The sequence below is a fragment of the Electrophorus electricus genome, chromosome 9 (genome assembly GCF_013358815.1).
Source record: "Electrophorus electricus isolate fEleEle1 chromosome 9, fEleEle1.pri, whole genome shotgun sequence".
NCBI lineage: Eukaryota > Metazoa > Chordata > Actinopteri > Gymnotiformes > Gymnotidae > Electrophorus > Electrophorus electricus.
Window position 1 is genome coordinate 11,312,146 of NC_049543.1, and position 26,438 is coordinate 11,338,583.

The 26,438-nt window shown below is 42.4% G+C and overlaps 1 protein-coding gene across 1 annotated transcript in view; it reads right to left on the minus strand.

Annotated features, from left to right (window-relative positions):
* Positions 1-26,438, minus strand: part of ank2a (ankyrin 2a, neuronal) — an 82,557-nt gene that overhangs the window by 11,089 nt on the left and 45,030 nt on the right. Inside the window, exons 28-45 of the mRNA XM_035530027.1 lie at positions 26,272-26,307; positions 25,297-25,521; positions 24,979-25,077; positions 23,976-24,130; positions 23,090-23,301; positions 22,409-22,616; positions 22,130-22,226; positions 20,570-20,798; positions 20,206-20,331; positions 19,798-19,920; positions 19,562-19,594; positions 19,423-19,444; positions 11,343-17,837; positions 10,665-10,742; positions 10,339-10,470; positions 9,663-9,803; positions 8,917-9,127; positions 8,717-8,783 (exon numbers count right to left, since the gene is read on the minus strand). Of these exons, the coding sequence (XP_035385920.1) occupies positions 8,717-8,783; positions 8,917-9,127; positions 9,663-9,803; positions 10,339-10,470; positions 10,665-10,742; positions 11,343-17,837; positions 19,423-19,444; positions 19,562-19,594; positions 19,798-19,920; positions 20,206-20,331; positions 20,570-20,798; positions 22,130-22,226; positions 22,409-22,616; positions 23,090-23,301; positions 23,976-24,130; positions 24,979-25,077; positions 25,297-25,521; positions 26,272-26,307 (8,689 nt within the window). The remainder of the gene's footprint in view (positions 1-8,716; positions 8,784-8,916; positions 9,128-9,662; positions 9,804-10,338; positions 10,471-10,664; positions 10,743-11,342; positions 17,838-19,422; positions 19,445-19,561; positions 19,595-19,797; positions 19,921-20,205; positions 20,332-20,569; positions 20,799-22,129; positions 22,227-22,408; positions 22,617-23,089; positions 23,302-23,975; positions 24,131-24,978; positions 25,078-25,296; positions 25,522-26,271; positions 26,308-26,438) is intronic.

Below are 26,438 nucleotides of genomic sequence, written 5' to 3' on the forward strand. Positions count from 1 at the left end.
TTTTTCCAACATCTGGACAGGCAAGGAGGTAATTCCATCTTCCCTAATTATCTGACCACTCTCAGAAAGCAGTCCATCAGGAGCTTGTTCATAACCAACAGAAGATGATTGTAGGATGTCTGAAGTTTCAGTAGATCCTGACAGAGGGGACTGTTGCATGTCTAAACAAGACTTTTCATGCACTTTCATATCACTTTTTTTACACACAGGATCATGTATCTTGGTGTTTGGATCAACTGCAGGTTCAGTGGATCCTTCGATGTTTCCAGACTCTTCCATTTTAGACTCTGGTGTGTGAGCCATGTGTTTGAGTGTATGAATATCAGGTCCAGATGTAATATTTCCTGGGGAAGATTGCTCTGAGGTAACTATCTGACCAGACAGTGGATGTTCTATGGGTACATGTGTTCTTAGCAATGCTAGGTCAATGCTGGAGGTGGTTACTGTGTATTGATCAGACTCAGAGAAAGTATGATTAAAAGATCTCTTTTCTGAGTGCTGACTTGGTGGTTCAGATGTAAAGGACAGTGAGTGTGATCGCTTTGAGTCTTTGGACCTTGATTTCTCAGCATTTTTGGTGAGAGGTGAAGATGGCATTGAGTCTCTGGGAAATGTCTGCACAGCACTGACTGGTTCTGGTTCTGACAGTATTTCCTCAAATTCAAAGTGCTGAGTAGCTATTGTTGTTTCTGGTGTTTGTGGAGAAGTATCACAGACAGAAAACTGTGAAATGTCTCTCTGGACAGTTGTCTCTTTCAGAACCCAAGTGTTTGGAACAGTATCCATCTGAACCTTTGGCTGCTTTTGGCTGTAATTAGTAAAGTCTATGTATGTTCCATGGATTTCTTGTGATTGAAGGAGACTTTGTTCTTCTGCAGAGAAAACCCCAGGTTCCAGGTTATCACATACTTCTTCTGACTGTTGTTGTGTTTGTTTTCCAGATTTTACAGGGAACACATTTGGTTTTTCCGGTAATCCAGCTTCAAGCACTAGAGGTTGCCTAGGGATAAATTTTGAAGTAGAAACATCTGATTCTTCTGAAATAAGCATTTCTTTCTCTGTTACAGGTGTTTGCAAGACTTCATTCAATTCTTCTGATGCATCTTGGTTTTCCATGGCACCTTCATAATGATGGGATGAGATCTGTGATGTAACATTTTCCGTGAATGAAGAGCTTATACATTCTTGCTTCACCATCATGTGACATTGAGTGGAAACCTTTGAGTCTGAGTCTCTCAACTGCACTGAGTCAGCGGAGACTTGATCTGATTGTGGATCAACAAAAACAAGATCTGATTCTAAGGTGGTCCTGATTAGATCTGGAGTTGCCTCTGAAATCCCCTGAACCAACTGAGCTGGTGGTTTTAACATTGTCCAGTCCTCTGGTGCATCTTTTTCCAACGTCTGGATAGGCAAAGAGGTAATACCATCTTCCCTAATTATCTGACCACTCTCAGAAAGCAGTCCATCAGGAGCTTGTTCATAATCAACAGAAGATGATTGTAGGATGTCTGAAGTTTCAGTAGATCCTGACAGAGGGGACTGTTGCATGTCTAAACAAGACTTTTCATGCACTTTCATATCACTTTTTTTACACACAGGATCATGCAGCTTGGAGTTTGGATCAATTGCAGGTTCACTGGATCCTTCCATGATTTCAGACTCTTCAATTTTAGACTCTGGTGTGTAAGCCATATTCTTGAGTGTATGATTGTCATGTACAGATGTAATATTTCCTGGGTCAGATTGCGTTGAGATAACAATCTGACCAGACAGTGGACATTTTATGGGTGCATGTTTTCTCAGCAATGCTAACTCAATGCTGGAGGTGGTTATTGTGTATTGATCAGACTCAGAGAAACTGTGTTTAAAAGATCTCTTTTCTGAGTGCTGAATTGGTGGTTCAGATGTAAAAGACAGTGAGTGTGATCGCTTTGAGTCTTTGGACCTTGAGGTCTCAGCATCTTTGTTGAGAGGTGAAGATGGCATTGAGTCTCTGGGAAATGTCTGCACAGCACTGACTGGTTCTGGTTCTGACAGTATTTCCTCAAATTCAAAGTGCTGAGTAGCTATTGTTGTTTCTGGTGTTTGTGGAGAAGTATCACAGACAGAAAACTGTGAAATGTCTCTCTGGGCAGTTGTCTCTTTCAGAACCCAGGAGGCTGGAACAGTATCCATCTGAACCTTTGGCTCCTTTTGGCTGTAATCAGTAAAGTCTATGTAGGGTCCATGGATTTCTTGTGATAGAAGGAGACTTTGTTCTTCTGCAGAGAAAACCCCAGGTTCCAAGTTATCACATACTTCTTCTGACTGTTGTTGTGTTTGTTTTCCAGATTTTACAGGGAACACATTTGGTTTTTCCGGTAATCCAGCTTCAAACACTAGAGGTTGCCTAGGGATACATTTTGAAATAGAAACATCTGATTCTTCTGAAATTATCATTTCTTTCTCTGTTACAGGTGTTTGAAAGACTTCATTCAATTCTTCTGATGCATCTTGTTTTTGCATGGCACCTTCATAATGATGGGATGAGATCTGTGATGTAACATTTTCCGTGAATGAAGAGCTTATACATTCTTGCTTCACCATCATGTGACCTTGGGTGGAAACCTTTGAGTCTGAGTCTCTCAACTGCACTGGGTCAGTGGAGACTTGATCTGATTGTGGATCAACAAAAACAAGATCTGATTCTAAGGTGGTCCTGATTAGATCTGGAGTTGCCTCTGAAATCCCCTGATCCAACTGAGCTGGTGGTTTTAACATTGTCCAGTCCTCTGGTGCATCTTTTTCCAACATCTGGACAGGCAAAGAGGTAATTCCATCTTCCCTAATTATCTGACCACTGCCAGAAAGCAGTCCATCAGGAGCATGTTCATAATCAACAGAAGATGATTGTAGGATGTCTGAAGTTTCAGTAGATCCTGACAAAGGGGGACTGTTGCTGTCTAAACAAGCCTTTCATGCACTTTCATATCACTTGTTTTACACACAGGATCATGTATCTTGGTGTTTGGATCAACTGCAGGTTCAGTGGATCCTTCGATGTTTCCAGACTCTTCCATTTTAGACTCTGGTGTGTGAGCCATGTGTTTGAGTCTATGAATATCAGGTCCAGATGTAATATTTCCTGGGGAAGATTGCTCTGAGATAACTATCTGACCAGACAGTGGATGTTCTATGGGTACATGTGTTCTTAGCAATGCTAGGTCAATGCTGGAGGTGGTTACTGTGTATTGATCAGACTCAGAGAAAGTATGATTAAAATATTTCTTTTCTGAGTGCTGAATTGGTGGTTCAGATGTAAAGGACAGTGAGTGTGATCGCTTTGAGTCTTTGGACCTTGAAGTCTCAGCATCTTTGGTGAGAGCTGAAGATGGCATTGAGTCCCTGGGAAATATCTGCACAGCACTGACTGGTTCTGGTTCTGACAGTATTTCCTCAAATTCAAAGTGCTGAGTAGCTCTTGTTGCTTCTGGTGTTTGTGGAGAAGCGTCTGAGACAAAAAACTGTGAAATGTCTCTCTGGGCAGTTGTCTCTTTCAGAACCCAGGAGGCTGGAACAGTATCCATCTGAACCTTTGGCTCCTTTTGGTTGTAATCAGTAAAGTCTATGTTGGTTCCATGGATTTCTTGTGATTGAAGGAGACTTTGTTCTTCTGCAGAGAAAACCCCAGGTTCCAGGTTATCACATACTTCTTCTGACTGTTGTTGTGTTTGTTTTCCAGATTTTACAGGGAACACATTTGGTTTTTTCCGGTAATCAGCTTCAAACACTAGAGGTTGCCTAGGGATACATTTTGAAATAGAAACATCTGATTCTTCTGAAATTATCATTTCTTTCTCTGTTACAGGTGTTTGCAAGACTTCATTCAATTCATCTGATGCATCTTGTTTTTCCATGGCACCTTCATAATGATGGGATGAGATCTGTGATGTAACATTTTCCGTGAATGAAGAGCTTATACATTCTTGCTTCACCATCATGTGACATTGGGTGGAAACCTTTGAGTCTGAGTCTCTCAACTGCACTGGGTCAGTGGAGACTTGTTCTGATTGTGGATCAACAAAAACAAGATCTGATTCTAAGGTGGTCCTGATTAGATCTGGAGTTGCCTCTGAAATCCCCTGATCCAACTGAGCTGGTGGTTTTAACATTGTCCAGTCCTCTGGTGCATCTTTTTCCAACATCTGGACAGGCAAAGAGGTAATTCCATCTTCCCTAATTATCTGACCACTGCCAGAAAGCAGTCCATCAGGAGCATGTTCATAATCAACAGAAGATGATTGTAGGATGTCTGAAGTTTCAGTAGATCCTGACAAAGGGGACTGTTGCATGTCTAAACAAGCCTTTTCATGCACTTTCATATCACTTGTTTTACACACAGGATCATGTATCTTGGTGTTTGGATCAACTGCAGGTTCAGTGGATCCTTCGATGTTTCCAGACTCTTCCATTTTAGACTCTGGTGTGTGAGCCATGTGTTTGAGTGTATGAATATCAGGTCCAGATGTAATATTTCCTGGGGAAGATTGCTCTGAGGTAACTATCTGACCAGATAGTGGATGTTCTATGGGTACATGTGTTTTTAGCAATGCTAGGTCAATGCTGGAGGTGGTTATTGTGTATTGATCAGACTCAGAGAAAGTATGATTAAAAGATTTCTTTTCTGAGTGCTGAATTGGTGGTTCAGATGTAAAGGACAGTGAGTGTGATCGCTTTGAGTCTTTGGACCTTGAAGTCTCAGCATTTTTGGTGAGAGGTGAAGATGGCATTGAGTCCCTGGGAAATGTCTGCACAGCACTGACTGGTTCTGGTTCTGACAGTATTTCCTCAAATTCAAAGCGCTGAGTAGCTATTGTTGTTTCTGGTGTTTGTGGAGAAGTATCACAGACAGAAAACTGTGAAATGTCTCTCTGGGCAGTTGTCTCTTTCAGAACCCAGGAGGGTGGAACAGTATCCATCTGAACCTTTGGCTGCTTTTGGCTGTAATCAGTAAAGTCTATGTAGGTTCCATGGATTTCTTGTGATTGAAGGAGACTTTGTTCTTCTGCAGAGAAAACCCCAGGTTCCAGGTTATCACATACTTCCTCTGACTGTTGTGTTTGTTTTCCAGATTTTACAGGGAACACATTTGGTTTTTCCAGTAATCTGTCTTCAAGCACTAGAGTTTGCCTACCGATACATTTTGAAGTAGAAACACCTGATTCCTCTGAAATAAGCATTTCTTTCTCTGTTACAGGTGTTTGCAAGACATCATTCAATTCTTCTGATGCATCTTGTTTTTCAATGGCACCTTCATAATGATGGGATGAGATCTGTGATGAGATCTGTGATGTAACATTCTCATTGACTGATGAGCTTGTACGTTCCTGCTTCACCATCATGTGGAACTGATTGGAAGCCTTTGAGTCCAAGTCTCTCAATTGAACTTGGTCAGTGGAGACTTGATCTGATATTGTGTCACGAAACATGTGATCTGATTCTGAGCAGGTCCTGATGCGATCTGGAGTTACCTCAGAAATCCCCTGATCCAGTCGAGCTGGTTGTTTTAATGTCCAGTCCTCTGGTGCATTTTTGCTCAACATATGAAGGGACAAAGAGACTTCCTCAAATTTCTGACCTCTCTCAGAAAGCTCAGAAAAAGGCTGCCAATAATCACCAGAAAAAGATTGTAGGTTGTCTGGGGTTTCAGACAGAGGGGACTGTCTTACTTCTGAGCAAGACTTTTCATTCCCTTCCATATCACTTTTCTCACAAACAGGAGATACATCAACAGAAGACTCCATTTCTTCTTCATTGTCTATAAAAGCCTGTTTTAGCAGGTTAGGTGTCAAGGCCTGTGTATTGTTTGTAGATTGTTCTGCTGATAGTTCACTTGAAAATCTGTCAATGGACAATTTACTGAAAGTAAAGATGTTTCGTTCACATTCAGTATGTAGTTGTCCTGATAGTGTTTTTAAGCGTGTTGGTGAGAGGCTGGTGTCCTTATGGTGTACATGATCACACTCAGCCTGGTTTTCTTCTTGTGGTGTAGCTGACAGCTGGGATGTGAATGATGAAATAAGACAATAAAAAATAAATTAGAAAAACAAGTGGAAAAATACATACTGCAAGTGGGAGTAGTGTAGGGTTAGCATTAGGTTCATTTTTTAAATATTAATTTTCCATATCTGACTGTTCATACAATATTTATTGACATCTTCCACTTTCTAAGATAAAAATCAAAATCCAAAACAATTTTCCATGAGTTGTTTAACATATACTAGTATAACACGAGTAGTAATCACATCAGTAACTGTAGTTCCCTGAAGGCATTACACTGTAAAGTCATTTATTGCTTTATAGCCTTAACAATGTGCAAAGCAGGGATCTCCCATCCTTCTCCTGAAAAACTGCCTTCCTCGGAAATACAGCTTCAACCCATCACAATTCGCCAAATAAAGAGCTACAAATACAATTAGCTGAAGCAGGTCTGTTAGATGTGGGATGGCACTGTAATCTGCAGGGAGGCAGCTCGCCAGAAAGATGGCACTTCAACAACATGCTGTAAGGTATGCACCAATAAATGCTTTAACAGGTTGTAGCTCAACTAAAGCAGGTCTTAGCTCAACTGAAGCAGGTTGTAGCTCAACTAAAGCAGGTCTTAGCTCAACTGAAGCATTTCAGTGGACTTTCTGGAACAGTGTTCACTGGAAATGCTTACCACATAGCTGGTCATTTTCAAAATTATTTTCATTCAAAGTTTCAGTTTTTTCTCCTCCATTTCTTTAACAATATTTTAAAACCATCCAAGGCCCTCTAATATCCTGGTATAGTTTTCTATCCTGGTTAATTCAGAGTTCATCATTTTTCATTTACATATATTACATTACACTGATTCCACATGAACAGAACCAATACCAATTTGCTAAATACACAAACGTTACTTAATAGCAACATCACATAACAAATGACTCGGTAATGTTGTTCATTCTTTAGTTGTCAGGGAATCAGATCCAAAAGATTCATACAGCAAATATTCACTCATTAATCTCTCTCTCTCTCTCTCTCTCTCTCTCTCTCTCTCTCTCTCTCTCTCTCTCTCTCTCTCTCTCTCTCTCTCTCTCATCTCTCTCTCTCTCTCTCTCTCTCTCTCTCTCTCTCTCTCTCTCTCCTTCTCTTTTATTGTGAGAAGGACCCAAGAGAACCCAACAGAACGACCCAAAAGATTTTCAAAAATGAGAAAAAAACAAACCAATGAAACACCAGAGGCCCATTATGTATGACTGAATTATGAGCATAAAATATAAATGACTCAGGTTCTGATGGTTCATTTTCCAAGTCTCCTCACTGTAACTAATGTAAATTTTAAAAGTAGCCTAACAGGCTGTGTCTGTCATGGGACAGTCCCCCCCACGAGTCACGTGGTAGGGCCTGCTACATGCAGGGGGGTTCACTCATGTTTGTAGCCACACCCCCTTGAGGGCGCGCACCTGTACGGGGTTAAGTGTTAGCGTGTGTCTGTCTATTTAAACCCCCGTCAGTGCGTGCCTCACCGTTGGTCTTTGTTTGTTTGTTTGCGTCTGAATGTAATACCCGTAATTGTGCTTGTCTAGCCTGTGTTAAATGTTTAAGGCGTTAGTGTTAAGTGCGTCAGTGTGTATTGTTAATGTTATTTGTGAGTGCCACCATCGTCTTTATATGTTTTTGTCATTAAACTTTTCACTCAGTCGAGAGAGTCTGTGCGTCCTGCCCCATGCCCTTCGGCACTTGGGCATTCGTTACAGTGTCCAACTTTAATCACTTCTACTCTGAAGATTATGATGAGAGCAGGAATAGAACACCCACCAACTCAGCTGCATGGCACAAGGGTTAGGGTTAGGACTACCCTTTCAAATACCCTAATCCTAAATACCCTAACCCTTTAAAATCACTACTACATTGAAGATGATGACAGCCGGAATAGCACATCCACCAACACAGCTACATGACACAAAGGTCCTAAGAGTAAGTACACATGACACAAGGGTTCCTAGGAGCAGGTACACTAATCTTATTGGCATGAAGACATGGAGACATTGAGACACTATTCTTATTGGCATGGAGACATGGAGACATTGAGACACTATTCTTATTGGCATGGAGACATGGAGACACTAATCTTATTGGCATGGACGCATGGAGACACTAATCTTATTGGTATGGAGACATGGAGACATGGAGACATTAATCTTATAGGCATGGAGACATGGAGACAGTAATCTTATTGGCATGGACACATGGAGACACTAATCTTATTGGTATGGAGACATGGAGACATGGAGACATTAATCTTATAGGCATGGAGACATGGAGACAGTAATCTTATTGGCATGGACACATGGAGACACTAATCTTATTGGTATGGAGACATGGAGACATGGAGACACTAATCTTATAGGCATGGAGACATGGAGACACTAATCTTATTGGCATGGACACATGGAGACACTAATCTTATTGGTATGGAGACATGGAGACATGGAGACACTAATCTTATAGGCATGGAGACATGGAGACACTAATCTTATTGGCATGGACACATGGAGACACTAATCTTATTGGTATGGCAACATGGAGACACTAATCACATTGGCATGGAGACATGGAGACATGGAGACACTAATCTTATTGGTATGAAGACGTAGAGACACTAATCTTATTGGAGCTGTTTGTTTGTACATGCAGGGTGACCTACCTGTTTATCTTTGCTTCTAGACTCCACCCTGACCTCTTGAGATGCCCAAGGATTCATAAAGCTATCCCTGTGCAACACAACGTCAGCATGTAAATATTAATACTCGACATGTTTAATAAACATGTTTACTAATACTTCAATGTGGTTTACACATTTGTTTAAGATAATGTTTTTCTGAATCATTTTGAACATTCACTCACTGTGTGCTGTCCAGTTCCTCCAGTGTGTCTCCATGAATGCTCTCAGAGCGGGTGTGTCCAGCAGTCCCCAAACTCTCCGCCCAAGAAGGAACATCCAGCAGGGACGCCACAGACAGGTCTTCTTCTGACACAGCAGGAGGGAACCGCTGGGATTGGTCCACCCTCCTCACCAGCCGAGGGCTGTCCACATCTTCCTGCACTGATGACAGTGCTGCAGCCACAAACGACATGTTATTACACACACAAACAACATGTTATTACACACACAAACAACATGTTATTACACACAGAACTTGCTATCACACACACAAACAACATGTTATTACACACACAAACAACATGTTATTACACACACAAACATGTTATTACACACACAAACAACATGTTATTACACACACAACTTACTATCACACACACAAGCAACATGTTATTACACACACAAACAACATGTTATTACACACACAAACAACATGTTATTACACACACAACTTGCTATCACACACACAAGCAACATGTTATTACACACACAAACAACATGTTATTACACACACAAACATGTTATTACACACAACTTGCTATCACACACAAACAACATGTTATTACACACACAAACATGTTATTGCACACACAAACAACATGTTATTACACAAACAACATGTTATTACACACTAACAAGTTCCTAGACACACAAACATTTTTAGTTTTCCCTTAAGAGTAATAAACATACTAATGAATGTTGTACGAACCTTCACTGTGATCTAGAGTCCTCTCGATCTCTGCATATGTTCTGCAGGTCTGCTCCTGAACAGACCTGTTCATCTGTGTCTCAATCAGATGGACGATGTCCATGCGGTTTATTTTAGTGAGTCTCTTTATCAGACACTCCTCTATAGATGCCACAGACAAAAAGTCAAAATAAAAGATCCTCAAGTAAGTAAATCTTTATCCTATAGAACTTTCAATAACAAGTCTCAAAGTGCTTAAAAATGCTTACAAATACTATAAAAAACAATAAAATACAATACAATTATATATTCAATAAGCAATACACAGAGAAAATACAACTAGACTAAGAACTATTAAAAGCAAGGGAATGAAAATATGTTTTTATATGTTTTTAATAACATGAATTTAGTCTGAGTGATATCATATGAGAGATTATCACTCAATTTTGGGGCATTAGCTACAAAAGCCTGGTCCTCCTTTGATGTTAATTTAGTTTAAAATCAATTCTGTTGCTTACAGGTAACCAGTGCTGAGAGGCCAGTGTAGTGAGGTGGTGAGAGTGTAGTGGGGTGATGAGGGTGTACTGGGGTGATGAGAGTGTGGTGGGATAGTGTAGTGGGGTGGTGTGTGGGGTGGTGAGGGTGTAGTGGGGTGGTGTGTGGGGTGGTGAGGGTGTAGTGGGACTGAAGGACTCACCTGATGCATGTTTCCCCTCGCGCTCTGCCCAGCGCTGTAGAAGGGCTCCACTCTGCTCCTGTAGAGAGTTGGGGTTCTCTAACCGCACCTGCTGTACTTCTTCATCACTGAACTCCAGCTCTCTGGCTAACTCTGTCAACAACAGTATAGAACAGCTTGGAAGCATCAAGTAATGATCTTACTGACTTACAAACAGGTCAAAGCCGGATCCATTTCTGAAAGCTTTGGCTTTATTCATATAAAGCACTTATCAGTGCAAGTCTTGGCTAACAGTATTTAGACGACAGATGAAATGTTCCTAACAACCTAAAGAGTGCAGCACTCACCTGTCCAACTGAAACCCAGAAGATCTGCAATAATGGTCAAAGTCTCTTCTTTGCGGTCAGGGCTGTCCTGCCAGTCCACTGTAAACATTAATATTGTACAGCATGTTTCAATAACAAATGCAGGATCAGAACTTGAAGAAATTAGAGCAAAAATTACCACAGGTACATAATACAGACTAACAGTCTGTCTAACCTGCGGTAACATTTGTGATGTCTATTCAATGTGCAAAACAAAATAAGAATTTGTAAGTGAAATTACTTGTTTAGTAAGTCTGAGTCTTAAGACTTTGAATTCAATAACAACAAAAATCTGAACAATACATGCTGGGATTATGGAAAAATATCACAATAAAAAGTAAAAACGAAAAAAAAAAACATCGAAAATTCTGTTTAGGTACCCTTCTTACATGAAAAAACAGAAAAGACAATCTTGAGATTTCAACAGATAAATGGACACTATAACAAAAAGGCAACACGCACAGTTTACACAAACTATGACCTGATACAGCACACAAAAGACACTGCACAAAACAGACACAATGACACAAGACAACACAGGACAAAGTAAAACATCACAGAACACAAGACAGCACATTTAGAGACAGTGGCTGTTGGGTCTTGCAAGGAACTAAGGAGTCTTGAAGGGTAAGGAACAGGAACTACCTGTAAGTTTACTACCTTTACTCTGTTCTGGACTACTGCTGACAGAGATTCTCTGCATCTGTGTCTCCACACACTCCTCCCAGTTGGGCCTCGTCTCAAACACATCCTCACCGACAGAGGAGGGTCTAACTCCTTGTGATGACCTGCTCTCCGCGTCTGAGTCGTGAGAGGTAGGAGCATGTTGCTTCTCCTCTGGTTTGCTGGTATGTCTGGACACCGGGAGTCTGGATGCCGAATGCTTTGATTTAGCTGATGAACAGTCTGCACTGGTGTGCAAGTCTGAGAGGCAGATGTCTGCCTCAGATTTAGGCCTTTGGTTCTGCTCTGGACTATCACCTTTTCCTAACATTTGGTCAAAGCTGGCAGCTTTCACTGGTATCTTTGATTTGTGTTTCCTGCTCTCTATGTCTGCAGCAGCAGGGGGGCAAGACACAGGCAGTTCCTCCTCACTAACAGGCTCATCTGGGACACCAAGGACCATAACAGTACCTTGAGTAGGTGAAGGATTTTCTATCACTGAGTGCTGTTCTTCCTCTACAGACGAGTCAGAAGACTCCAGCTCCTGCTCTGAGTAAACTGATCGAGTAACTGTAGAGGTAGCAGTATTGATATTTGCTATGGAAGAATCTGCAGAGTCTAGATCCTTCTCTCTCAGGTTCTCTGAGTTACTTAAATAATTATCTGAATATTTGGGCTGATCAGAATGGCCATAAACACTATCAGCACAGAACTTTGTGAGGCTACTAGAAGTCAGGTTGGATTCATCCTTGCGTTTTTCTTCCATTGAAGGTGATGTGGCTGAGTCCAGAGAGGATTCATTAGTGCTTGTCGTAGCACCACTTTCAGAAGTCTCCTCTGTAGGATCCTCTCTTATGGAGAAAAAGACAATGGCCTCTTGCTCTTCATCTATACTTCTCTTGCTCATGTCAATGGCACCACCCCTGGTCATTTCAAAGAGCTTTCCTTCCTGGAAATGAAAAGCGTTTGGCATCCCATCTTCTGTGGGGGTCCGTCCAGGGGTCATTTCTGGTGTTGTCCCATGAGACCGACTATCTGCTGTCAGAGCACATATTTTTGGTTCTTCAGCCTCAATCTGTGAAACAGAGCTCTCATCATCCTCTATCTCAACACTCCAAGGAACCAAGTCTCCATGACCTGATGTACCTATGAGATATTCTTCGTAAACATGTGTGTCTGGTTTATGCTCTTCCTGCTGTTCTAAAGGACTGGTTATGGGGTACATGATGTCAGTAAGAGGCAGTGGCTTTACCAGATTGTTATGTTTGTTTGACGCACTCATCTCTTCAATAACACAGCTCTTATCAGCATCCATTTTACAGTCCACTGTACAGACAGGTTCATCTTCTGATTTAAGATGGCACTCAAGAGAAAGTTCCTCTTTGCATTCCTCCTTTTTGTCAATGTAAATTTGCATAGGTGACCTTTCAGCATATGTCTCTTCATCCATCTCTGGAGCATAATATTCCTGGTTCTCCATGTACTCTGGAATCTGACTATGAGAAGTGTCTTGTCCAGGCACTTGTTGAGGTAGTTTAGACAACTCTGAGTCATTGTATTGCTCTGATTCTGGATATGAAAGTAGCACCAGATTAGCCTCAAGTAAACACTCCTTTTTCTGGTTGTCTTTGGTTGTGTCTGCAGTTTGGTCTAGTGAAGTTTCATCATGTGGCTGAAAATCATCTCTCTTGTCATGCAGCGCATCTCTACTATCCTGTCTGGAAGTGGTAGAATCAAACCTTTCCATTCTCATTTTGGCATCTTTTTCAATTTCATCAAATATTCTGATTTTTGCAGCCATTTTAAACATCTTTTCCTCAGGTGTAAACTGCTTTCGAAGTGACATGCTGATATCCAGGTTTTCATCTTCCTCATCGCTTACTGTTGGAGATGGATATGGCTTTACGGAATGACACTGCCCATCTGCAGTCCCAGAGTTGTAAGATGCATCAGCCTCTCTCTGGATGCACAGTTCACCTAGCATCATTGATTCCTCCACCCCAGTCTGTGCAAAATGTCTGGTATCAGACTCCTCTCTCATTTTAGTTGCTTTGTCAGTTTCATCGAATATTTTAATTTTTGCAGCCATCTTGAACATCTCTTCCTCAGGTGTGACTCTCTGTTGCACTAACTTGCCACCTTCTGGATCTTCCTCTCCGTCGTGTCCAACTGGTGATGATGAGTGTGGCTTTATGGGTATTGAAAGGCACTTAGAGTCTGAATCCTCAAAGTGGGATGCATTATCTTCCCTTTGTGTGGAGGTTTCATTGTTTTGTACATGGTTTATACTTTCTGCAGGGTCAGAAGTAACCAGATGTTGTTGGGAGTCATTACTACTTTGATGTGGTTGTTCATGGATTTGTTTACCTGGTCTCCATCCTGTGGGACTAGTATCTAAAGAATCTGGACATGGAAACTCCCTAGTAGGGCTAGGTTCAATGGAGTCAGGGGACTTGTGAGAAGACAAATCATCTTTAACAGGAGTGGTCTCCAGTGAGTCCCTAGGGCAGCCACTTTGAGGATCACTCATTCTTACAGGCTGGAGGGTGTCTAGATCGACAGGTCTAGCTGATGGGTTTATGTAGCAAATCTGCTGCTGAGTTTCCTGAAATCCTTCAGTCTCAGCCAGTGTCCCAGTGACTTCAGTCTCAGTCACTGTCCCAGTGACTTCAGTCTCAGTCACTGTTCCAGGGACTTCAGTCTCAGAAACCATCCCAGTGACTTCAGCCTCACTCACTGTCCCAGTGACTTCAGTCTCAGAAATTGTCCCAGTGACTTCAGTCTCAGTCACTGTCCCAGTGACTTCAGTCTCAGTCACTGCCCCAGTGACTTCAGCCTCACTCACTGTCCCAGTGAATTCAGTCTCAGAAATTGTCCCAGTGACTTCAGTCTCAGTCACTGCCCCAGTGACTTCAGCCTCACTCACTGTCCCAGTGAATTCAGTCTCAGAAATTGTCCCAGTGACTTCAGTCTCAGTCACTGTCCCAGTGACTTCAGTCTCAGTCACTGCCCCAGTGACTTCTGCCTCACTCACTGTCCCAGTGAATTCAGTCTCAGAAATTGTCCCAGTGACTTCAGTCTCAGTCACTGCCCCAGTGACTTCAGCCTCACTCACTGTCCCAGTGACTTCAGTCTCAGAAATTGTCCCAGTGACTTCAGTCTCAGTCACTGTCCCAGTGACTTCAGTCTCAGTCACTGTCCCAGTGACTTCAGCCTCACTCACTGCCCCAGTGACTTCAGCCTCACTCACTGTCCCAGTGAATTCAGTCTCAGAAATTGTCCCAGTGACTTCAGTCTCAGTCACTGTCCCAGTGACTTCAGTCTCAGTCACTGCCCCAGTGACTTCAGCCTCACTCACTGTCCCAGTGAATTCAGTGTCAGAAATTGTCCCAGTGACTTCAGTCTCAGTCACTGTCCCAGTGACTTCAGTCTCAGTCACTGCCCCAGTGACTTCAGCCTCACTCACTGTCCCAGTGAATTCAGTCTCAGAAATTGTCCCAGTGACTTCAGTCTCAGTCACTGTCCCAGTGAATTCAGTCTCAGAAATTGTCCCAGTGACTTCAGTCATAGTCACTGCCCCAGGGACTTCAGTCTCAGTCACTGCCCCAGTGACTTCAGCCTCACTCACTGTCCCAGTGAATTCAGTCTCAGAAATTGTCCCAGTGACTTCAATCTCAGCCACTGTCCCAGTGACTTCAGTCTCAGAAATTGTCCCAGTGACTTCAGTCTCAGTCACTGTCCCAGTGACTTCAATCTCAGAAATTGTCCCAGTGACTTCCAAATCTTTATCAAATCCTTTATTTTTTTTAGTTTTCTCATCTTCAGTGTCATCTACAATGTCCAGATCCTGAACTGTATCGCCCCTTTCAGAGATAGCAGCCCCAGCACTCATGTCCTGCTCTGTTTGGAAATGTCTTGGAATTTCTGTAGGTGGCACATTTTTCATTGTATCCTTATACCCAAGATAGTTTTCTTTCTGTATAACTTGTAAATATGTGTCCTCAAGCTTTGTTTGGACTGGACTCAATTGCGTTGATAAGTCTTGCATTGCATCTTTATCCTCATGCTGATTTTCTTTCACCATCTCTCTCTCTGTAGGCGATTCAGTCTCCTTGGCAATTAAAAGGAGGTCTATAGGACCTGCTTGAGGGGGCTGTATACATTCCACAAATGGTTCACTCTCTCCCATGAATGGATGAAGTGCCATGCTCCCTAAACTTGTGCCAAATGAATCTACAACTTCTTCATGCTTATCCATTTCCAGAGTTTCATACATATCCCCATCATGGATTTTAGTTGGGTCACTTTGCACCACTGCAGAATCTGTTTGGTCTGGCTGTGGCTTATATGAGTGGTACTCTATAGTAGTATGCTCCATCTTTTCTACATCTTCCTTTACATTACTTTCTCTGTGTGATGTCATGTTTAGTGCTGCCTGTCTGAAAGGCTGATACTCTGGACAACCCTCAAGTTCTTCCTTGATGACGGTGCTGAAGTCCTCAGAGGGTTTCCGGTCTGGGCTAATCTGCGGCTCTTGAGAGTCTCTCCGTTCAGGACTAATATTTTGATCTTCACATAATCTGTCAGGGCTGTACCCTACCTCTTCATGTTGCCACATTCCCAAAGAAATTGCTGGTTCTTCAGCCTGAATTTGATTTTGAATTAGTTCCTCAGACCTTTCTTTGTCTTGTCTGATTATTTTATATTTACTATGCCGTTTCTCTTCATTTATCTTTCCCTCATACCTCACTGACATATTCAAAGTTTCTTGATTACCATTTTCAACTGTGAGATTTTCTGGTGGAAATGGTTTTTCACTTTGGATAACTATTTTGTCCTCCTCAATGTAATGTGTCTCTGAACTCTGCTCCTTGTCACTAGTGTAAATATCTAAAGTTACATATTCCATACTTGCTGAAATGTTTTGGCTGACATTATAGTCCTCTAAGGTCATCAGTGACTGCCCATGTACAACTTTATCACTAATTGTTTTATTTTGTTCATATTGGTCAATGACAATGTGAGGTGATTCTTCTACCTTGCTCTGAGAACCAATTTCTATCTTTGACTGAGCTGCCACTGTCATTTGTGTATTATATGTTTGAGTATCTAGGGCTGCTTCAGAAATGGCTGTTTTAGATGTAGCACCTAGATTAGTAATAACTTTATGTTCAAAAAGCCCTGATTTGCTCTTTGAAGGATCCTGTCCTGTTTGAAATGCTTTCATCAGCTCCTTTACTGACATGGTCTCTTCGATTCTCTCTGTCTGTGACCGAGGAGATTTGGGTGGCTCTTCCATTCTTTTCACGGGTGAGTAATACTTGCTTTGGACAGTGGGCACTGGCTGGGACACCTGTTTAACCTGTCTCATATGACTCTTGTCCTTCTCTGCTTCTTCCATTTTTTCTTGAATTTCTTTGATTCGGTTCTTAATTGGACCTATGGGAGTCTCCACCACTTTAGGAGACACAGGAGCTAGTCCAGGAGACACACAATCTGGCCCAGGAGACACTGGAGCTGGTCCAAGAGACATATGATCTTGTCCAGAGGTCATAAGATCTGGTCCAATAGACATATGATCTTGTCCAGGAGTCATACAATCTGGTCCAAGAGACATACGATCTGGTTTAGGTGACATACAATCTGGTATAGGAGATACAGGAGCTGGTTCAGGTGACATATGATCTGGTCTAAGAGACACAGGAGCTTGTCCAGGCACCATCTCAGAGTCCCCAAGAACCGTGTCTCCATCCAGAGATTCCTCGGAACTCATCCTTTCCAGTTCATCTTCAGAACTACCGCTTGCAAATTCTCTCTCTTTAAGCTTCCTTCTTACAGGTTTTTTAATTCTAGGAGGATGCCGCTTTCGACCTCGTGTTACCACAACTTCTGTAAATATCTCTTCAACAATGTTCTTCTCCTGGACATCCTGAACAGTGTCAGGCATGACCTGGATATAATTCTTCAAGTCTCCGCTAAGATGTGACACCATACCAGATGCATCTTTCTTGGGAGGGGAACTATAAAGAGTGGTTCTTGTGATTCTCACCTCATTTAATTCTCTTTCTTGAACATGAGCAATCTCCTTGCTTTTGGTGTCCACAATTTCCTGGTCTCTGAGAATTAGCCAGTCATCGTCTTTACACTCTGATATTCCTATAGTTCCTATAGTTCCTTTACATTCAGTTTCACTGAATGTTCCAACAGAGAGAATTCTGCCTACCTTCTCCAGGTCCACCTTTACTTTTCCCACTATCTCAAAAGGTTCCTCACCCTCCCCTTCACCAGCTAAGCCTGATTTTAATCCCACATCTCCTTCTGCAGCCAGTGATGGCTCTGACAAGTCTGGGGTCAGAAGAGCAGACATTTTGATGAGGTCTTGCTTCATGTCAGACACATCTGAGAGGAGGTCTGGACTTGCAAGTGTGGCTGGATCATGAACAATGTGAGTGTGCAGGGTAGAAAATTCAGTTGATTCAGTTTCATCTTCATCTTCCATTTTGAAAGCAAAGTAGGCATGAAGAATAGAAGGGGAATGAAGAGGACAAAAGACATTGGAAAACTGGTCAGGGCAGAAGCATTACAGTAAATCTTCAGCTGACAGGACTGGCAGAAAGGGTTGGACTCAACACATTAGAAAATTGCTAGACTGGATGGTTGGATTCTGTGTATTTATGTGAGCAGCTAAGCAGAGCAATAGAACTAAAGAAAGCTGGGACACAAATGTGCAGGAAATAACTTCGCTTAAACATGTTATATTTGAACACTCATTCATCCAAATAAAAGAAGGGAGAAGAAGAAGAAGAAGAGAAGAAAGATTAATACAGAAACCTCAAAACAAAAATCAAAAGAACAAAGGAACTGGAACAGACACAGAGCCACTGTGGCATCTCAAGATTGTTTTCGACATGAAGAACTCATGTCAACAGAAACAGACATAAAATACCAAATGATCCCACAATGTTCACACTGGGCCTTTGTAATATCAACAGCGAGTTATGAACATGTTACATCACCCTGTTTAACTCCTGTTGTGGTATTTACAGTTAAGTAATTTAAGTGAAGTATCCGGTGAAAATGGCAGTGTGTTACTAGTGAATGACAAAAGAATCCACAGAATCACACTAATCAAAATATAAAACCGATTAACTTAAGAGGTGTGAAGTAACACACACGCACACACACACACCAACACACAAACACACAAACACACACACACAAACTTATGCCCAATAAGAACATATATAACATGTGTAAGTCAAGTTATTTCCATGCAAAGCAAAACACCAGTGTCCATGCAATTATACATGAAACACATGAATTGTCTGATGAGTAAATTAAATCAGTGATTTGAATGCAGGCAAACGCGTAGCTTAGGGACAACACAGAGATTCATTTCCAACCTAATTTTAAATTTAAACGTAATTTTTATACAAACCCAAACAAAACTGATTTATCTATTGCAGTACTTTATAAAGTATAATCAGTTCCTTTTCCAAAATTTTGAAGATCAAGATGGTCTAAAATTCACATAAAATATGCTGGAATCAGTCATAATATGCAATGGTTTCCAGTATCCCCTTTGACAGATAGTCTGCTTTCCTTTAAAGTAGGATTATTTCTTTAACAGTAACATGCCAAAGCTGATACTGGTATAGGACCAGAGATGTAAAAGTTTAGATTCAAAAAGTAAAAGTCCTGCTATGATTTTGTATTTCCCGTTTAATTTCATGGAGTAATTCCAGCTATGGGCCTGACCAAACAGTAAATCTAAGCAGCTGGAAGCAGTTCCTCCTGCGCTGGACTTTTACGTTCTGAAGCTGAATTCACCTCTGCATATGACCACTGTTATTCTCAGTGCTGTGTCATGAGTTATGGGCAGCGCAAACCGTAACATAAAGATGGGGGGGACTGCTTCTCAGCCATAGCACAGCAGACAAGGATCCGTTTAAACACTGCACGTCTCCACTAGTTTCATGAAGGTAATTAAAGGATAATGATTGCATATGTTATATTTCCATTATATAATATTCAGAATCAGGCAAGGAACCATTTAATTTAAAAATATCTTGCTTACATTTATCATGCGTCTTGTCACTCTAAAAGAGGAAGATAACAGTTAAAACAGAAATAGTCAAAATATCATAGTCATAGTCCTACTGACCTCAGGTGTGTTTAACTGCAGTTAAGCAAAATGGGGTTTGGAGGGGATTTACCTCTTCATCGGCTTCTTGGTCTGAATCTGATTCCTTAAAAGGGAAAAGTAAAACAAGTATTTAACACAGCAGAGGGCTACATGTTCAATTTAACCCCAACCAACAGCAGACAGCAACAGCAAACACCAACACTTACATGTATGCACCACTGGTAAATGCAAATAAAGGTATTTTTTAAACATTAACCCATTAAGTAAATAAACAAACCTACAGTCATTGTTACCCCTCTTGTTTACCTTTAAATAAATGGGAAGCATGATGTTCAGGTTGCAGACTGCATTGTGGGTAAGACTACGGTAAGTCCTTGGCTCCTTGGTGAAAGACAATCTCCCACAGGGCTCTTGTGCGCTGTCACGAACCTGTTAGCAAAACCGTAAGTCTCTCATTTAACCAGTTACCTACCAAACAATGGATCTGTCAAATAATCAATCAGTTAGCAACCAAACAATGGATCTGTCAAATAATTAATCAATATTTATGACCTGTGTTGTTAACTACTAAATTAAGTCTGTGGAATATCACGTTTTTTGAGTAATTCCGAGTTGCGCTTTAATTATAAGACATGAACACATGTTATAATGAAACTTCATTCGCTTATTTATTTTGGTCTACACTCATTTAACTGGGATGAAAGGGGCATTCACCTTAATAAAGAGAGCAAGCCTGTTCTCCTTGAAAGCATAGAAACTGAAGACATGGTGTTGACCACTTTTGGTAAGAGGCACCAAGTTCCCGAAACAGTCAGCAAAGATGGGCTTTCCTTCCAGAACCTGTCAGAAACAGCATATCCATTCTCACTGGAAAGATCAAAACCAGGACTTACAACTTTTCAGTCCAATGCTGCCCAGACAAATCCAGTCAACTCAAAATATCACTTAAATGGCATCATTTTGTATAATCTAAGTTGATCTCATCTATGATGACTTTTAGGCATTAAACAAATAAACAAATAAAATGAATAAAGCATGGGGACTACATTTCCCAGAATTCCAAGATGCATCATAATACCTCGACATCTCTGCTACGTGCCACTTCGGTGAAGTTCTCCTGCTGCTCAAGAGTTTTGTCCATCTTATCATCTGTCATGCAAAAACAGCGAAGCCGTGCCTCGATGGGGTCCAGTGTTTTGGCAAAGACAACAAATTTGGCCATGTAGGGAACGCAGATGATCTCACGGTACACGTTTGTGGAGAAACTCACTGACTCCTGAGCCTGACGACAGTCTATCAGCCAGAATCTGAAACAAAGAAACAATATTATATAATCTAATCTGCATACTTTTTATGGACTATAGACCTAAAATCTAATATTCAACACTAACCCCAAATCTAACCCTAGAATCAATTTAGCTAAACCTAACCCCACCTTAACCCTACAATCAACATAGCTAAACCTAACCCCACCTTAACCCTAGAATCAACCTAGATAAACCTAACTCCACCCCAACCTTAGAATCATCACTAACTCTAACCCTAACCCTAATCACTAACCCTAACCCCGACCCTAGCAAGGGTTAGGGTTAATCCTAGATCCTAAACCTAGAATCAAGTTTAGCTAAAATCATCAGATCTTCAGTACTATCAGATCAGACCATCAGTACTTTATCACCATTAATGTTCATGTACTGGGGTTCTGTGGTAGCATGTCCGAGCTTTGGGTAAGGGGTAGTGTTGGGGATAGGGTTGGGGTTAGGGGAAGTGTTGGGGTTATGGTTGGGGTTGGGGTAGTGTTAGGGTTAGGGTTAGGGTTGCGTAAGGGGTATTATTAGGGTTAGGCTTGGGGTTTGGGTAAGGGGTAGTGTTGGGGATAGGGTTGGGGTTAGGGGAAGTGTTGGGGTTATGGTTGGGGTTGGGGAAGTGTTGGGGTTATGGTTAGGGTTGCGTAAGGGGTATTATTAGGGTTAGGCTTGGGGTTTGGGTAAGGGGTAGTGTTAGGGTTAGGGGTAAGGGGTAAGTGTTAGGGTTAGGGTTAGGGTTGGGGTTAGGGTTAGCTAGGGTGATTCTAATCTGAACAGTGAAGAGAGAGATGACAGCAGCATGAGCAGGTGGAATTTTGTGTTACAGGTGGAGTGCTATGTTACAGGTGGTTAAAGGTGGAGTGATATGTTACAGATGCCATGCTGTGTTACAGGTGCAGTGCTGTGTTACAGGTGTTTAAATGTGAAGTGATATGTTACAGGTGCCATGCTGTGGTACAGGTGCAGTGCTGTGTTACAAGTGCAGTGTTGTGTTATAGGTGGAGCGATATGTTACAGGTGCAGTGTTGTGTTACAGGTGCGGTGCTGTGTTATAGGTGGTTACAGGTAGAGTGATATGTTACAGGTGCCATGCTGTGTTACAAGTGCAGTGTTGTGTTACAGGTGCAGTGCTGTGTTACAGGTGCAGTGATATGTTACAGTGCTGTGTTACAGGTGCAGTGATATGTTACATTGTTGTGTTACAGGTGCAGTGCTGTGTTACAGGTGCAGTGATATGTTACATTGTTGTGTTACAGCTGCAGTGTTGTGTTACATGTGCAGTGCTATCTTAAAGGGGCAGTGCTGTGCTATAGGTGCAGTGGCACGCTCACCTGGCTGATACATTAGTGGTGAAGGAGACGCAGTGGTTGATGAAGGTGAGAGGGGTGGATCCCGTAATGTCCTCCCACTGTGCTGGAGTCGTGCCTCCTGAATCAGAAAACACACACAAACGCACACACACACACACACACACACACACACACACACACACACACACAGAACACATCACCCTACACCATCACCACCCCCCTTCAGGACATCCACACCACAGTTGAATCATTGTCCTCCCACTAGCTAGGTCTTCCTCTCACATCCCTCTAGCCACAAACCTGTGATACTGCACAGCAATCGCAGGGTGGGAGTTTCTCCACCAAATACATTACTGGTTCCATCGCTGCTGGAGCTTTTGGGGATTGGGATCGTCATGGTGATAGGTTTGTGAAACTTGCGTCTTCGTGGTTCCAAGGTAACGATGGGGCTGAATGTGGCCTTGTTACCCAGAATCTTCCTGACAACCTCCTCTCCTATGGGCTGGGCCTGCCAACACACACACACACGCATACACACACACACACACACACACACACACACACACACACACACACACACATACACACGCACACACAAACACACACACACACACACACACACACACACACACACACACACAAATACACACACAACCATACACACACACACAGACATACACACACATATACACACACACACACACACACACACACACAAGCATACACACACACGAATACACATACACACACACACACACGCATACACACACACGCATACACCGACATGCATACACACGCGCAGACACACACGCATACACACGCGCGCAGACACACACACACATACACACGCATACAAACACACACACACACACACACACACACACACATACACACTTACGTGTGTGAGTGACTCTGTGTGTGTGTGTGTGTGTGTGTGTGTGAGTGTGCGCGTATGCATGTGTGTGTGTGCACATAAATCACCTGTAGCCCCACACGGATCCTCTTGGTTAGAGCTCCTTCAGGGAATACCGCCTGCACCTGTGGGACCAGTGTGCTGCTCAGGACTCCGCCCTCTGGACCAATCAGGTGACTGTCCTGCTTTATTCTCGACACCACCGCAAAGTATTGTGGGAAGTCACGGGTGATTATGCGACAGATTCGCTTCTTCTCCAGCTCCTCGGGTGAGTCCAGCTCTAAACACAAACAGCGGAACATTCTGTTCACTACAGCCATCTCTCACTACAGGTTTTGGGTTAGGGGTCATTCATGGTTTAGGGTATAAGGTTTAGGGTTAGGGGTCATTCATGGTTTAGGGAATATAGGGTACAAGGTTTGGGGTTGGGGTCATTCATGGTTTAGGGAAAAAGGTTTAGGGTTAGGGTCATGCATGGTTTAGGGTATAAGTTTTACAGTTAGGGTCATGCATGGTTTAGGGTTTAAGGTTTAGGGTTAGGGATAATGTATGGATTAGGGTATAAGGTTTAGGGTTAGGGATCATGCATGGATTAGGGTATAAAGTTTAGGGTTAGGGGTCATTCATGGTTAGGGTATATAGGGTACAAGGTTTGGGGTTGGGGTCATTTATGGTTTAGGGTATAAGGTTTATGGTTAGGGTCATGCATGGTTTAGGGTATTAGGTTTAGGGGTCATGCATGGTTTAGGGTATAAGGTTTAGGGGTAGGGATCATGCATGGTTTAGGGCATAACGTTTAGGGTTAGGGATCATGCATGGTTTAGGGTATAAGGTTTAGGGGTCATGCATGGTTTAGGGTATAAGGTTTAGGGTTGGGGTAACTCATGGTTTAGGGTATAAGTTTTAGGGTTAGGAGTCATTCATGGTTTAGGGTTTAGGGACTAGGGTCTTCACCCTCGTCCATGCCGTTGAGGATCTGGTTGAGTTCCTCCTCTGTGTGTTCACAGTGATGCTCCCTCCAGCTCTCTCCTGTCTCACTGCGTAGGACCACCAGCTCCCTCTCTGAACCCCGCAAAGCCGCAAAGTGAGGGATCTCCACAATTACAGGCCTGAGAGACAAACACACAGCCACCATAGACGTAGGGTCAGTATATATGTGTTTCTGTCTGTGCGTGCAAGCTTTCAGATAAAGCATTTCAATTTGTTTATTAGCTATGATGTTTGGAAATATGTAAAGCAATCAGACACTGAGAAAAATGTAAATAAAGGAAGGGACTTTTCTATATAAACAGCCAACATAACCCTTTACATGTTTATAAAAACAGCCAATATAACCATTTACATATCTGTGTGCATGTGTTCAGTTAGCATGTGTTCAGTTAGCGTTTGTCCAGTTAGTGTGTGTTCAGTTAGCGTGTGATCAGTTGGCATGTGTTCAGTTAGCGTATGTTCAGTTAGTGCATGTTCAGTTATCATGTGTTCAGTTAGTGTGTGTTCAGTTAGCGTGTGATCAGTTGGCTTGTGTTCAGTTAGCATATTTTCAGTTAGTGCGTGTTCAGTTAGTGCGTGTTCAGTTAGCGTGTGTTCAGTTTGTGTGTGTTCAGTTAGCGTGTGATCAGTTGGCTTGTGTTCAGTTAGCATATTTTCAGTTAACGTGTGTTCAGTTAGCGTGTGTTCAGTTAGTGTGTGTTCCATTATCGTGTGTTCAGTTTGCATGTGTTCAGTTAGCAGGTGTTCAATTTGTGTGTGTTCAGTTAGTGTGTGCTGAGTTATCATGTGTTCAGTTAGCACGTGTTCAGTTAGTGTGTGTTCAATTTGCGTGTGTTCAGTTAGCAGGTGTTCAGTTAGTGTGTGTTATCATGTGTTCAGTTAGTGTGTGTTGAGTTAGCGTGTGTTGAGTTATTGTGCTCAGTTAGTGTGTGTTCAGTTAGTGTGTGTTCAGTTCAGAGTTTCGAACCCAAGGAATCTGGTTCCCGGAGGCCCCAGCTGCAGGATCCTGCTGACCAGACTCTCGCCCTCATTAAGGGGGGGTGGAGCTGTCGGCAGGTGGAGCTTCCTGTTCCACATGCAGCATTAAAACCGCAAGAAGCAGAGAATGAAACAGAACATATATATACACACACTGTCCCACATACACAAATGCACACACACACACATACACACACTGGCCCACATACACAAATGCACACACATACACAAACACACACACACACACACACACACACACTGTCTCATACACAAATACACACACACACACTGTCGCACTCTCTCTCACCCAAGGAATTGTGCCCCCGTGGGTCCGACTTCTATGATCCTGCCTGCAAGTCCCTCTCCCTCCACTAGGGGGGGCATAGTGGCCAGTCGGTGTCTCTTCACCAGTCTGCAGGTCACCCGCGTTGGTGCGGAACATTTCCTGGGGGGAACAATGATGCGCAGTCCATTGTGCCGGCAGCCGCGCATGGCCCCGCCCCTGGCGTCCACCATGAAGCTAACCAAGAAGCTGATTGGAGGAGAGAAAAAATCCAAACACCATTAACAACTTAATAATGACCAAAAGCTCAAAAAGCACATGCAATAGAACTGGCTGGCAGAGCCATTTATTATGCTATAATTACATCTGCATTGCATTTATATTATGGGTTCCACTTATGAATGCTGAATGTTATGTATTTATATGTTTTTAGTCTCTTATCAAAGCGCAGTGTGTGTTGGATGACAACAAACACAACGCAGTGGTGAGACAAACCGAGACACTGTGCAGTGAAAAAACATTCAGTAATGATAGAAGAATCCTCTAAAGACATCAAACCCTTCAAAACTTTCACTCCACTCAGAACGGTTTGGAAAAGATTTGATTTGGAATTGCAGTTGGACCCAAAAGACTTCATGGTTCTACTGGAGCAAGAAAGTTCTGTTTGGAGTCTTTTAGTTGTAGGTCTCCTACCATCACAGATACAGCACTGTTCCCCACACACACTCAGTGTCACATTATTACTATGGACACACATCCTGTGTAGCCTGTGATGAGAGGCTGAACGGTGGTCTCCATGGTAACCATTTCAAAGCAAGGCCATGCCCACATTCACACAGATATGCCATAAAGCTGTACAATCACATGCAAAAGATGGCAGAGGGAGAAGAGGAACGCAGAGAAGAAAAGAACACTGTGGAATGACAATGAGAGGAAAGAAAGAAAGAAAGAAAGAAAGAAAGAAAGAAAGAAAGAAAGAGGAGGAGGTGAAGGGATCACCTGCAGTAGTCATGGTCAAGGAACGGAGTAGACCGGCTAGAAGCAGGACACAATACACAATCACACACAGCACAGAGTGAGAGAGGGAGAGAGAGGGAGAGAGAGAGAGAGAGAGAGAGAGAGAGAGAGAGAGGGGAAGGGTGAGGGGGTAGAGAGAGAGAGAGAGA